At 40.8% G+C, this 15171-nt stretch overlaps 2 protein-coding genes across 25 annotated transcripts in view; both read left to right on the forward strand.

Moving 5' to 3' along the window:
• AFDN (afadin, adherens junction formation factor) overlaps positions 1-6849 on the forward strand; it is a 121515-nt gene extending 114666 nt beyond the window's left edge. For 23 of the 24 annotated variants that reach the window (XM_069852213.1, XM_069852211.1, XM_069852224.1 and 20 more), the window contains 2 exons: positions 3442-3526; positions 4681-6849. In XM_069852213.1, coding sequence (XP_069708314.1) covers positions 3442-3526; positions 4681-4825 — 230 coding nt within the window. In that variant the 3' untranslated portion in view covers positions 4826-6849. Of the gene's footprint in view, positions 1-3441; positions 3527-4680 lie in introns of those variants that run through there. The other variant, XR_011337004.1, reaches the window with a different exon arrangement.
• A 5154-nt stretch (positions 6850-12003) lies between these two features.
• KIF25 (kinesin family member 25) overlaps positions 12004-15171 on the forward strand; it is a 37936-nt gene continuing 34768 nt past the window's right edge. The window contains exons 1-2 of the mRNA XM_069852248.1: positions 12004-12125; positions 13869-13934. Of these exons, the coding sequence (XP_069708349.1) occupies positions 12051-12125; positions 13869-13934 (141 nt within the window). The 5' untranslated portion in view covers positions 12004-12050. The remainder of the gene's footprint in view (positions 12126-13868; positions 13935-15171) is intronic.

Below are 15171 nucleotides of genomic sequence, written 5' to 3' on the forward strand. Positions count from 1 at the left end.
GGCACCCACAGATGTATTGGACATGCAGTTATTTTCGTGTATTAGGCACCATTCCTGTACTTCTGACTTCTACGGTGCCATTTTCTTGCAAAGAAAGACAATAATACAAATCTCATCTTAGTACTTTTTGCCTTAATCTTTCCCTCTCCTTACACCCCTGTATTTCTTAGTCTCCTCACTTTGTCTCTTTTATAACTCCCTGTGGGTAACCATAATGGAGTTTAATTTCAAGTAGAGCTCTAGCTGCTTGTAACTTCAGCACTGTTTTTTATATGCAGAATACTAGTTTAGCTATACTTGAGAATTTAAAGCTGATTAAGTCCAAAGTTCCATGCTAATTTTTTTTGAACTGCCGTCTGTGTAGATCTCACTCTAATAAATTTTCAGTTTGTTAATAAAGGTCTTTAAATAGCAGCATCTTCCAGTGCTTCCCCTACATTTTTCTTCTTCTGTAATCTTCCGAAGGGAATGCTGGCCATGACGTTGCCCTAGTTCATTCTTTTAACTTGTGCTGGAAGCCAACAAATGCCTGACAACCAACTCCAGCTGATCAAGTCATCCTTCTAAAAAGCAAAGGCTAGCAAGTCACCTGAGATGGTAGGGGAGTTTATGCTGGCTTTTAGCCAAACGGCTAACTTGTTTGTTGGATTCAAGTCTCGTTGGCAAATGTGGAAGCCTACGTTATGGTATATCCCTGATCACCTTTTTGGCCCCCTAAGGAATTATGGAAAGCACTTTATTCAGAAGTGTTGGTGTGCCCCTATCATAGGGAGCATATGAGCTTCAAAATAAGTTTCATCTATCAGAAGCATTTCTAATCCAGCTGCGGTAGTGTATGAATCTCATTTAGGATATTTATGAGGCGATACAGGTACATGATACTCAGGGCTTCCTGTCTGCATCCATTCCTTTGCAGGACGAATTAGCTTCTACTACAATTGGACTGGTTCTAGCATCAAAGAGAAACTGAACAGCATTGTGTAGTTTTAATATTGCACCAGGGATAGTAGCTTAGCTCAGTAGTAATTATTGTCCAACTGATAACAGCTGATGCTTCTTAGTTTCACTGTTAGAAGTCAGTACAGCACCCAAGTTGTGTAAAAAGTATGCATGCTGATACTAGTTTAAAACAAAAAACCCAACACTATTTATTTACCCTAGTGTTGCCTGTGAGATCTTGTGATGTAGTAGTCCCTATGGATTCTGCAAGCCTGTCTTATCACTCCTGTCTGGCTCTGTCATAAGTTCCAAATGTTAAAGGGAGATGAAGAAATGTTTTAGCTTTTCAATGTGTTGTCATTCGACTGGAGTCTGAATGGACACACTGTGCACTACCTGCTGTGTGCTACCATTGGGATGCTAATAATTGCATTATGCCTGCGTACCGTGCAAATGAGCCCACAGATAAACTCACAACCAGTGAACTCACATCATGACTTTGTACCAGAAGGGCTCTAGCTTTTGAGCACCTTATATCCACAATTAATGAGTTAGAATAAGATTAAAGGATGACAGGAAATGTGTGGAAAACTCGTGACTATTTTGTCAGCTTGGTCTTAGGAATATTCTGAAGCAGCAGGCTTCTGATATCAAACTTCTGTACTGTATGTCTGTACTGAGTTCTTGTGGTTTCAAAGGACTTCCTTTTTCTAGAAATTCTTACTTGAAAATGACTATAAGAGACTGTAAAATGTGCCTTCCTTCGTAACATGTATGCTTCCAAAGGCCCTTGCTTCCCTTCCTTATTTGACATGTTGAAGGCTGTACATATAATGAAATAAGTAGCTTTAGACCCATCAGTCAGTCGTTGTCACCACCGCTGTTTTTGCCTCCCATCATTCATAACCCAGAATGCCATTTCAAATGTAATTGCATTTCCTAATCCTTCTTTCTGATCATTTTAATGGAAAATTGAATGTCAGGAAAGCGAATCGTTCAGTGAGACTTTTTGTGTGTGCACAATCTACAAAGCTTTGGTTAGGGTTTTGGTAACAATGAAGGAATATTGTAGTATAATGCTTCGGCTTTAATAACCTAATTCATAAACCATACAACTAATTTTGAATACTCTTATTTCATAATTTTTAAAATAGCCATGAGAACAGGTTAACTTCACCTGATTGCTCAAGCTTCTAAGAAGACTGCCTGCGTAACGTACAAAGCCGTTTGCACAAAATGCAGAATTCACTGTGCAGTTTACCATCTCCCATCTCTCTGACTCTTACATTACTGTCCTTTACAGCTCTCTTCTGTTCTGAATGTTAACTCTAGTAAACCATGCTTCTGCAAATTTTGTTCTTGTACCTTCTTCCACTGGGTCTCTTAAGACCTTTGGGTCTGTCAGATAAAAAAAAGAACAACACCCAAATGAAAACTACTGCCATAAAGCACGTGAAAGTGTGAGCTACAGCACGTGGATCCAGACTTTTTAAAGTAGGGAAGATAGCACTTGTATGTATGTAAGACATGTCTTAAAGGATAAAGGTCTTTGTGTGCCTGGCATACCTAGCATGATTTGGTCTGTTACAAATTTTTGATGGAAAATATTTTGCCTGCAACACTCTGGCTAATTTTGCTTGTGTGTTCCAGCAACATATGTATGTTTTATTGAATATTTATGAAAAGTTACATATACCAGTGGAAGAAGCAAACATTTCCTTCTGTACCAAAGAAGGTTCACAAGACATAACATGTAAAATATTGAGATCAGACTGTCTAAAGACAAATCTAAGTATTGTGCTGACACTTACTTTTACTCTTTTCCTGACAGTTATTAAGAGAACATGGTCTTAAATACAGATCAAATTGTTAAGCTTTTTGATTGGAAAGAAAAGGTTTTGTCTTGTGGCCTTTAGAAAGGATTAATATAATGTGTAAAGCCCGTGTGTTATGTCAACTTAAACCAAAGGTGCAGTGCTGCAAGATACTTGCTTGAAATTGAAATTTAAAGGGAGAGGGGGCTCTTTCTGAGTATACTGTTTAGTTAATTAGATTAAACAGAGACAAAAATTCTGACTGCTGAGTTGCAAAAGTGGTATATACTAATCTACCCTTGTAAAAAGAGCAGCTGCAGCTAATTTCTTTCCTGTGGAGCTTGTTACAGGATAATGAAGTGTTCTGCTCTTTCCATCAATCTCCTTGATCAAATTCTAATGTCTGTCTTACAGTATGCTATAATAAGATGAAGACCATGATTTCATATGGTCTGGATAACCTGAACCAAATATGTTCTGACTCAAAATTGAGAATAAAAAAATTACAGCTGTTTTGAGATCAGGTGGAATCTAGTAGTACGGGTTTAAAATACTCTACAGGTCAGATGACCCTCTAAATTTATTTCTGATTTTAGTTTGAGAAGCACTGCACCTTTTTGAAGAAATACAATATAGAAATTCTGTGTTGTAACTGCAGTCCTTCAACTTGCTTTTTCTTTTGCATAAGGAATAAATTCATACACTGGATCTACAGGAGCAGCTGTTGGGGCCCATGAAGTTTATCGGGATCCAAGAGACAAAAGATCTAAAAGGTGACATGTGGGAGACCATTAACTTTTACACACCTGAATTGTCTAACTTCTGCAGTATTTTTTGTTGTTGTATCTCTGTGGGCTATTTACGAGTTCTGCAGATGGCTCTGGAGTATATTGGATTGCTATAAAATACAAATACTTTCTCCACAAGTCTTTAGGTGATCAGGAGTACTGTTTCACAGCAGCAAATTTGAGTGCTACAAATGAGTCAACTCAGTAAATCATTGTAAATGAAAAACTTCAACTGCTTTAGGTGTATTTATAAATCTGAACAGTTCCTCTCAAGTGGGATTCTTACCTAATTTGTAACAAGCATAAATAATACAGACTGTGTCTTGTATGTGAGTGGCAAGCTTTACTGTGTAGCGTATTGAAGATGCAACTGGGCTTGGCTAATATTCTGTTGAAGTTTTTAGCCCAATTCCTGCATTTTAAGATGCAGCTAATGTTTTGGTGGAGTGTGCAGAGCAGAGAGTTCTTGGGGCTAAAAGGGAAACCCCTCTTGATCGAGAAAATCAAATATATATTACAGCTTTACTATATGAGATTTAATCACATATGTAAAAGGGTTGTTACAGCTACAACTAAGAATCATTTCAGATCTTCACTGTGGTGGTCAGAAACTTGTAATATAAAAACTCGTTTGCTACAAAGGTAAAAGATAAGTGCAAGAGCTTAGGCTACTATTGCACTTGGAACCTTTTCCTGTGTAGAATGTAATACAGAGGTGTTAGGCTGCTACAGCATACCTCGGTACTAGTAGCCTTGGTAAACAAGACATAAAAGCTTTCTGTTCCAGTGCTTATTCCTAGACATATGCTGCCATGCAAAGGCTTGCTGACATAGCCATAACGGCAATGCTGTGATAATATAGATGATGCCCTAGTTTACACCTCCGCTTCACCTTGAAAACTGGCAGTTTTATTCATGACAATGTGCAAGAGATGGTTATGAGCCATTAATTTGTTTAAGTGGTAGCACAATGTCAGAATTAAAGGTATGTGTGGGAACAAAGCCTTGCAGAACACTGCATGGAGGATCTTGTGCTGTAGACAGAAAAGCTACCAGTCAGTACATGTTGCTAAGAATTACTGTATTTAAGGATATTGTAGATAAGAATTATAACAAAGACTTCTTTTTTACCTTTCCAGTCAAGATACAGATTTACCTGGAGCACCTGAAAACTTGACATTTAGGGAACGTCAGCGACTTTTTTCACAGGGTCAGGATGTATCCAATAAAGTAAAAGCTTCGAGGAAGTTAATGGAACTGGAAAATGAGCTGAACACAAAATAATATGAAAGCACCTTATCAGATGTAACCTGAAGATCTCTAAACTGAGGGATTGAGATGGGGGCACACTACTAGTGAACGGAAAATGAATGTTTTCTGAAAGGAGTGACTTTGATTCCTCAATATCTAAGACTGTTAATTAAGATTTAGAGATGTTGCAATAGCAAGAAAACTGATTACTTTGCCAGGAGCTTGTGGTTTATGCAATGAAAGCACTGTAAAATTTTAAAGATATGAATCACGTGAAGGTAACTTTTTTTTTTTTTCCTTTCTTTCTGTTTTGGGGGTTAAGTACTTGTGCACCAGACCAAGTAGCACTTGTCAAAGATAAGTTCTCTTTCCTGGTGTTTTACAGACACACTTTTGTTTTAGCTGCTGAGCAGAGAGAGTGAGAATAGCTTGAACTGCCTAAACTAAACTGTGCACTAGAAATTAGTATTTTAGTTTGTTTGATAAGAAGATAATACCTGGGCCACCTTAAATAAGACTTTATATGCAAGTTTGACATGCTGTATGGCATTCATACAAAGATCAGCATATCGATAGAGATCTTATCATTACTTACTACTGGTATAACACACAATCTATAGGTATAACCTTGGAATAAAAACTTTTCTAGTCCTATGTAGTTGTCGGGTCTCAAATGGTTGCTTAAGAATTTATCTGTGGTTGTGGAGAAGTTTCTATATTGATGCATCCCCACTGTATGTGCTTCAAACTCTGAAAAATGTGAAGATAAAACATGTGGATAGTTGTTTTACATAAGCAATAGATAGCAGGCTACTCTAGTGGCCCTTCATCAGCTAGGACCAAAATGTTAGTAATGTATTAAAGTACAGGAGTAATGATTCCAGTTGCAAGGTGAGCAGAACAGATACGTATGTTTTCTGAGAAAGGTAGATGAGAAGTTATTAGGCATGGAACAGTATTGTTAAGTCTGCTGTTACCAGTTCAATGATATCCTTTTTGTTTTCCTATGGAGAAGTGAACTGGCATATTAGAGAGAGAGGCTGGGAGACAGCACTGCTGGCTGGAGTGGGAATGTTAGTAAGGACCTAGTGTGCTGGCAACAAAACATCCCTGCTCATGCTGAGGAAGCAGTGCTAGCAAGCTCTTCTTTAGTCAAACTGGCTTCACTGACATCCTGTTACTGTTGTACTGAAAATCTTTTTGGCAGTTCAAGCTATTTTTCCACACTGTAATAGCCTTATTTAATTTTAAATTCTTAATCTTTTTCCTCCCACTATTTCTTCAGCTATGCGTATGTGGCTGATGATGTTGGGATTAAGGACCTCATCAGAGTTTTTCTCATTGTGTGATGTTAAGACAGTATATATTGTGATTCCAAACAAATTTTCTATTTGAGAAAGCCCTTTACTGGCTTTAGATGATTTTTTTTCCTGTATCATATTGTTCTCTTATAAATATATATTTAGGGAATTGTGCACACTTCCAAATACAAAGGGGTAGACTTTCACTGCCTTAGGAAAGATATCACTTTTAATAAGAGCTGTATGATAAATAAATGCAAGTTAATGAAAATTGGAGTGTAAATATTTTTTACGTGTTTCAAGTTTCTTATTTGAAAGTGTGCTTTTACCGTTTCACCTGTTAAATATGAAGTAGAAGATTAAACTGGTTCGAAGTGTTAATGAAGGATCTGCATGCTTGCTATGTCTGTTAATCAGGAAAAGCAAGCCTCTCCCAATTTATCTTGAGAACACTAGCAGCCTTACAGTTACAAATTTTTCTTAAGGGAAAAAAAAAACCCTTATGCTGTGGCTGATTTACTGTTTCTGCTAGAATCTGAAAAAGGCTTAGCAAAAAAATACCTATAACCTTCAGTCGAGTGGATTTGGCCGCTATGGGGCATTCGGGTCAAGTGTGAATATGTGTAAAAGTGCTTTTCATATTTGTCTGTGCATTATTATGAAAAACATCAAAACTGCTGTAGTTTCCCATTTCTACTGTATTTCACTTGCAACTATTTTTAATAAAGTTTGTATTGTATTTAACTTTGCATTAAATGTTTACTCTTTGTTATTTAATTCTGCATTCATAACAGTGTTACCATAAACTAAAAGGGCTCTTTTTTATATGTTTTGCCTTTCTCATAGTTTTAAAATTTTACATGGAGAGTCAACAAAGGAGACTGATTGCTATTAGCAACCAGCAGCTTATGAAACAATAAATATTGGTGGAGTGAATTATGCAGGTGGTCCTACTGTGTGTGTAAGCTCCTGAAGTGCGAAGTTGTATTTCTAACAGAGAAGAGGAACCTGAAATGCAGCTTCTTTTGAAAAGTAAATAACATTACAACCAGAGTCTCCATTGGGATTGCTGTGGTAGAAAGTCATTTGATCTCATTATTTTGAATGCAAAGGCAGGATAACTTGTTTTTGTCAAATCTCTGGGGAAAAAGAAAAAATCAGCTTGGCCGACCTGGAAGTTTAGGGGGGTGGACTCAAATTCAGTGTGTAGTTTTGAATGAAGGTGAGTTAAAGGATTTAGGAATGGTGATGCTCCTCTTTTGTCATTGGGCTGATAAGGTTGGATGACTCGACTGTTGATGGGACACAGCAGTTCTGCTTGAGGAGGGTGGTGGACGGGGAAGCAGGGCCTGGTGAAGAGCTGTAGGTACCTTCTGCTGTAGCCACATGTCCACTGGAGCCAGGATTGAGAACTACCAACATCTCTTCCCAGGTGAGTACCTTAATCTCTTCAATTGTGGGGTCTATGCTCTTGGATTTTCAAAATCACTAATGAAGACATTATGGATTTTAGTATGAGGTGTGTATAAAAAGGCAGGGAAGAAGCTAAATGAACCCCAGAATGCCAGAAGCACTGTGTAATTGCAAGGAAATGCTGTCAGGACCTCAAGGCGTGGCCAAGTGGTGTCTTTTATCCATGTTTTCAGTCTGTAGCTTTTGACTATGAGAACAGACTCAAGAAAAACTTTGACTATAGAATGTGTAGTCTAGAAGAAAAAGGAAACAATCCATTGTCCTTCTGTATGGTGGTTCCTTCAGTCTAAGCAAGAGCAAGGAACTGGTACAAGCAAAAAGTGATGTGTTTGAGACCAAAGTGGCAACTGTGAACTGTGTCACAGAAACATGTTTCCACACTAAAGTAGTCCAAAGGTTGCGGGGGAGGAACTGTGATACACAACAGTAGTAAAGCATTTACAGTGGTTAAACAAGTTTTGAGCTATTCTTTGCACAGTTCAGATGAAGTTTGCTAAGTAAGGTGCTCACTGCTTTGCTTTAGGGACATGAGTTGTCATTCTTAGTAGCAGAGCTCTTTGTACTTAAACTAATGGTTATCCTTGTGGTTATTAGTGTGTGAAATTACATTTGCATATGCAGCCAGGTCTGCTGCTCCCAGCAAAGGCTCCAATTATTTTAAACCTCTGTCAAATTCTCCCTTTGGTACCTATCATCTGCATACACTGCTTTTCAACTGCTGTTACATATTTTTTTGTACTTCAGTCTTGCTGGGAAATTAAGGAATTGGCAAAGGCTCTCAGTCTGTCACAGTACTTGTCTTGTTTACTGAAATAATTACATATGTGATTGTACAGATTGTTGTTTGTAGATCAACAGATGAGTACACAAGCAGCAGAATCAATAAGATCGTTCTTTACCTCCTAATTCAATTAGATAAATCATAACAAAATAGCAATGATAGAAAATGAACATTATCGAGAATATCTTAAAACACATACAGTAACTGTGTATTTGGTAGTAAGAATGGGAGAATATTTGGCTCTTCCTGCTGTTTTGTCAAATGATGTTACTGTCTCAGAAGGTCACTTAGTGGCTGTGTGGTGCAGAAGGCAAAGCCTCACAGGTAATTGGGATTCAGCCGACTTCTTTTGCAGTTGCAATGGCAGGTAAACTGCTTAAGAACAACAAAATGCAATACACCTGCTCAGAGAATCTTTTTATTCTTAGTACCATATGGATGTTCAGAACTGACTTTCAGTTCCTGAAGCAAATGTCTTGTTAAAAACGTGAGATGAAATATTTAGAGCTTCACTGAATAATATTTTAGGAGGTTCAAATGATAAAGAGTGTGTGCAATAGAGCAGTCTCATGTTACAGTCTGCTGAACATGGCAAATGTGCTGTCATACAGGCTGGGAACATCCAAAGGCACACAGCACTGCCTCTCTCCATATTTGTCACAAGAAGGATAACAATCCTCTCTCATGGTATTGTTCCAAGTGCTTTTCTACCCATTTTGTTTCTAGTAACTGCTTTAGGGAATGCTGTAATGGATGACTCCTGTCAGAATACTGAACCTGGGACCTTACTAGGCTTGTTGGTTCTGCTGCTGGGGTTAATATGAAATGCATCTCAAGTATTCAAGTTAATTGTTACTTTGTAGTATCTTAAGATTTATAATCCACCACCGTATTTCACTGATGATAAAATTAAAGTAAAATGTGGATTTAGGAATTTTCATTAAATTTCTGGCCCTCTGGTTCCCCAGTATGATCTGTAGTAAGGCAGGGCTCTGCATTTGCAGGAGGGAGACAGGATCAAGTTGGTAGAAGCGTGGGGGAAAACCAAGATTCTTCAAAGCAGAGAATCATTTAGAAAGGTAACCTGGAATACAGCCTTGCAGCATTTCCAGAAGATAGTTTGATTTTAATATTTGTTCCTTGCCCAGGTCTCACTGACAGCCTGTTTTGTTCCTGCCTATGAAGCAACTTCTGAGCTCTGGAAATAGAAGGACGTTCCCAAAAGACAATTGATAATGTTATACTGAGTCACAGATCACAATGGGAGGTGTGGTGGTTTTTGTTTGATACAGATGGGTCTGAGCTTTCAATACTATCCAACTTTCAGGTGGGCATAGAGATATCCTCTAAATAAGGCATGATTAATTTTAGGTTACTAGGTTAGTCAGAGTGATAGTAAACTAAGTCTTCCATGTTGCAGCCTACAGAAACCAGGTTTTCGGTCTCATTCATAGTGGGTAAAACCCACAGTAGGGGAGAGATCAATCTTAAGAGATGATCTTCCTGAGATTAGGCTGATTTACGTTGGGAAATAACATTGTTCTGACTTAATGCTTATCCTGCAGCAGCAATTACATATAAAAATCACAGCTTGGTGTCAAAAAGTGAGTCATACACCCCAAGCTACCAAAATATTATCCCAAAAATAGACAATGTTGATAAAATCCTGTCTGCCTTACTTAGTGCCAACAGCTCTCAACATCCTCAGTGTTGCAGTACTTTGGAACTCTTTCTCTCTTTTTCTTTTTCTTCCTTTTTTTCTTAGCCTAAATCCACTTGTCAGTTTTCATTTTTCTACCAATGCAGAACTAGTTGCAAGGATGAACTGCTGAGGGGCTTCCAGTCAGTTTGATTTTTTTTTTTTTTTTTTTTTTTTAACTGAGACTATAGGAGGATGCTGCAGTATCATGGAAGACTAGAGAGAGTTGCAGAGAGACGTTTGGTTTGGACTGAGAGAGATGGGCTATATCTGGTTCCTCTGTAAAGGATTGCTATCCTTCTTGTGCCAAAGATGGCAAGACTTAACTGCTCTATGTCTTTGGATTTTCTGCTGCCTGTATGACAGCATATTCATGTTCAGCAGTCAGTAACTTGAGACTGCTGCTTTGCAGAACTGGATTCCTCTGTAATTATGAAGTTGGCTTCAGTTTCCTCAAAAAAACCCATAACCCTGTCATGCAAAAATAGTGGTATTTCCCACTTCCAAGAAGCTGATGGGTTTGTATCTGGCATACTTCACACTTGGTAACTAAGATGCCAATGGCATCTTGGCTTGTATCAGAAATGGCATGACCAGCAGGTCCAGGGAGGTTATCCTCCCTCTGTACTCGGCACTGGTGAGACCGCTCCTCGAATACTGTGTTCAGTTCTGGGCCCCTCACCACAAGAAGGATGTTGAGGCTCTGGAGCGCATCCAGAGAAGAGCAACGAAGCTGGTGAAGGGGCTGGAGAACAGGCCTTATGAGGAGCGGCTGAGAGAGCTGGGGTTGTTTAGCCTGGAGAAGAGGAGGCTGAGGGGAGACCTCATTGCTCTCTACAACTACCTGAAAGGAGGTTGTAGAGAGGAGGGTGCTGGCCTCTTCTCCCAGGTGACAGGGGACAGGACAAGGGGGAATGGCCTCAAGCTCCGCCAGGGGAGGTGCAGGCTGGACATTAGGAGGAAATATTTCACAGAAAGGGTCATTGGGCACTGGAACAGGCTGCCCAGGGAGGTGGTTGAGTCACCTTCCCTGGAGGTGTTTAAGGCACGGGTGGACGAGGTGCTGAGGGGCATGGTTTAGTGATTGATGGGAATGGTTGGACTCGATGATCCAGTGGGTCCTTTCCAACTTAGTGATTCTGTGATTCTATGATTCTAAATAGTATTCAGAATGCTTTTGAGATAGTGTTAATCTTTCAGTGCAACAAGGTACAGCACGGAGTAGCGTTACTAACAGGTGTCACACACTGGCCTTGGAAACCTTGGTATCAGACCCTCAGCCATAGCCTGAATGAAGAGCTCCTTTCTTGGGCAGCCTCTTGCCACTCCACACCAGCTGGACGTGCAGGCTTTGTCCCCCTCTGAAGACAAGCCCTAGACACTGACTTTGTTCACAGAGGTGCTGAACGGTTGAGGTTAACAGTCTGGGTAGCACCTGGTGCAGGGGCAAAACAAGGTCGGCTACAGCCAGTTTCCCAGGACTGCCTAATTGGGGTTTGAGTCTCTCCACCAACCAACAATGGAGACTCGACAGCCACTGTGGGCAGCCTCTGCCAGGGTTCAACTATTAACACTAAAAAAAAAAAAAAAAAAAGGTTTAGAGGGAGTTTTGTCTCAGTTTGTGCTTACTGCCCCTTGTTCTCATTGGGCAGCACTGAAGAGACTCTGGCTCTGTTTTTATCCTCTCCCGTCAGGAATTCACAGAGCTCAGCTCCCCCTCAGCCGCCCCTCCTCCAGGCTGAGATGCCTCCAGGCAACAGATGTTCCTATCCCTTAATCTTCTCTGGGGCCTTTGCAGCCTTCAGACCGAGTGCTCGGCGGAGAAATCCCTCACAGGATTTCCAGGCGGAGCCAATCGCAGCGCTCGCTGGTTGGGGGGGGGGGGGGGGAAGGCGGGCCCTGTCACTATGGCAACGGCGTAGACGCCTTAGGTGCGTTTTTCATTGGCCGGGGCGGGGACCACCGGGGGAGGGAGGTCCCGGTCCGGGCTCGGCGGGGAGGACGATGCGGCCGCGGCGCGGGCTCGACGCGGGCTCCGTCTGGGCGCAGCGCGTGCGGCAGCTGGAGCAGCGGCTGCGCGTGAGCCCCGCGCGGGGGGGGGGGGGGGGGAACGGGCGGAGGGCGGGCGGGGCCTGAGCCGGGGGGCGGGGCCGTAAGAGGGGGCGGGGGGGCGGGGCCTGGCCCGGTCTGAGCCGCAAGCGGGGCCCGAAGTGGGCGTGGCCTGATCCCTTGCGTAGGCGGGGCGGAGGGGGCGTGGCCTGCGCAGGGCTATGAGTAGTTTCGAAGGGGCGTGGCCTGGGATGGCGGAGGGGGCGTGGCCTAATCGAGCCTATGAGTGCGGGCGGAGGGGGCGTGGCCTGTCAGAGCTATAAGTCCGTGAGAGGGGGCGTGGCCTGGCGGGGTGTCGGGCCGCCATGTTGTGAGGGCGGGGCTGCGCTCCCCTCCCCTTCTCCCCCGTTAAAAGCACGTTTCTAGGCTTGAAAGGTGGAGAGCGTGTAGGCGGTGCCGCCCGGGAAAAGGGGGATGATGTGGTAGCTTATAAATAAATACGATTAGAGCATCCGTGGCGTCCTGGGAAACGCTGGGAGATGGTTTTGTGAAGAAGAAACAGTTTAAATGCCTGTGCGTGTGCATTTCCACGTAAGCAGGCAAAGTGACAGAAAACTTAAACGTCAGTCAAAATAAAGCTGTCTTAAGATTCTTTTTTTGGCGTTTGAGAAAGCAGGCGCTGTGTTCTTTTTCTTCTGCTTTATAATATTTACTAAAAATCTTAAGTATTTCCACTGTTGTTTGGTTTTCTTGGGGTTTGTGGGGGTTTTTTGATACTCACAAACACGATAAATCATTTTAGTCAGTACAGTTCCAACATAGCAGGTTCTTATCTGGGTATTGGATAGCAAAGCCCTGTTTTCCAAGTCCAGCGCTCTTTCAGTTTATTGCAAAATGTGCAAACTACAGGTGCATGAGGAGCGTGGGAAATGATTGGTGAAAGTGTTTTGCCTTTGACTTTCCGCTGATGTTTTTATTCAGATGGTGATTTAAACACATTTAAAAGACTTCAGGTTTTCCTGATTAATTCGCCCCAGCAATCTGCAAACGTGAGCTAAACTGACAAAATAGTTTCACCTTGATTGAAGCATCTCTGTTAAAGGAAATACTAATTTTAATTAGACGGATTTAAGGCATTCAGCACTGGGTGCGCAGGGGATCGGCTCCTCCTAAGACACGCACACCCAGATCCCAGTGATAAATTTTTATATCTTTTCATTGTGTGCATGCGTATCTTATTTCTTGGAAAGGTTTTGCATATTCACACTGTTTCTCAGAACTAAATTTAATAACAGCATGCTCATTACACTAGTAGGGTCTCTCTGGTGGTATTCAGGAATCGCTTCCAAGTATCACGTTGTCCAACTGCCCTGTTAACCGTGCCTTGTTAAGGTGATGTTGTGCAGCATGTCCCCTCGTTAAGTTTATATTCTCCAGCCAGCCAATTCTGATTTTCTAGTCACAAAGTACTCCTTTCTTTTTGTTTATGCCACTCAAGCATACAAAGATACGCATCAGTCTAAGCAATCATTATTATACATGGATAGAAATCTGTACAGGCTGCCAATAATCATGGAATGTTTGAGTTCATCCTAATTTTTGTGTGCTCATAGACAAACATTACACTGAGGAGACTGGGGATAGGGAGTCCTTTGATTCTGGGAGGCAGAGAAACAGAGGAATGTAATAACCCTATTATAATGAAATAATGTTTCTCAGACTTATTTATTTCATTTTTACTTTTGTGGGGTTTGGGTGTCTTTTTTTCCTTAGGCCAAAGAAGAAAGAATCATTGTCCTGGAAACTGAAAATGCTGCTCTTCACCTAAAACTTGCAGAGGTAACTGTTGTTTGCTTAGCCAAAATGAATTCTTAAGAAAACAGGAAGAAAACAAAAAAGGCACTGAAATCTACTTTCCTGTTTTCAAGTTTTGCGCTTTTTGCCTGTTGGGGAAATCTGTGAAGGGATTAAGGCTCATTGTGTGTTTTTTAGTTTTGTTTTTTTAAATTTTTTTAATAAGCAATAATGATAGGCTGATTAAGTAACTAGAAGTTGACATACATTTATATACTTGCCATTGTTTTAAATTTAATAACTGAAGTGAGGGAATGACTCTGTGAGTGTTAAATATGGAATATTGCTTTCTGCTTGCAGGGGAAGTGTTTTTCTAAAAGACAAGACATGATTTTTAGATTAATTAGGATGATCATTTAAAAAAAGACTTCATGGAGTGCAGGAAAGACATTTCATTATGAATAGACTTACCAAAGATGCCTTATTGCGTGTCTTCATCGCACTTGTGTTACGCTTGTCTAGAAAAGACAAAGTACTGTTGCTGAACTTGGTCACAAGAGCGTACAGAAACTAATGGATGCTCTCATTCTCTTCTACCCTCCTACAGAAGGATATGTTGTTCCTAGACCGTTATTGAAATAAGGAGCAGCCTGTGATAACGTTTGGGGTCTTCAAAGACAGGATTTTAGAGACTTACAGAATTTTGAACATTGATCTACACCACTAGACCAGAGCCAGCTGTATTAGCTGTAATAAAGACTGTTGGCCAGGAGTTTCTAATCTGAGCTGAAACATTAAATGTCTGGGTGACCTCAGGAAAGCCGTTTGCCCTCCCTGTGGGCTTGTTAACACCTGTGGATAAAAGCGGGTTTAACATTTTTCAAAGCCTGACTGGAAGCAGATGGTACATCTGAAAACAGTTTTGCAAGGTATACAGAGGAATACTGTCATTGATTCTGAGAAAATGTTTCTGTGGTCTACAGCACTATTTCAATTTATTGCAAAACATGCTGGAAGATACAAGAACCTACAGAGACATGAGGAGCATGGCTAATGATTGGTGAAAATACTTTGCCTTTAACATTCTGCTGATGTTTCTGTTCAGGTGGTTATTTAAATGTGTTTAAAAGACTTCTGCTTCTCCTTGGTTAATTTCCTTCAGCAATCTGAAAATGTAAGCTAAGCTGACATGAAATAGTTTTACCTTAATTGAAGAGTCTCTATTAAAGGGAATACTAATTTTAATTAGATGAATTTAAGGTCGTGCAGTGTTGCACCGTAT

The sequence above is a fragment of the Phaenicophaeus curvirostris genome, chromosome 2, assembly GCF_032191515.1.
Source record: "Phaenicophaeus curvirostris isolate KB17595 chromosome 2, BPBGC_Pcur_1.0, whole genome shotgun sequence".
In the NCBI taxonomy this organism is placed as follows: domain Eukaryota; kingdom Metazoa; phylum Chordata; class Aves; order Cuculiformes; family Cuculidae; genus Phaenicophaeus; species Phaenicophaeus curvirostris.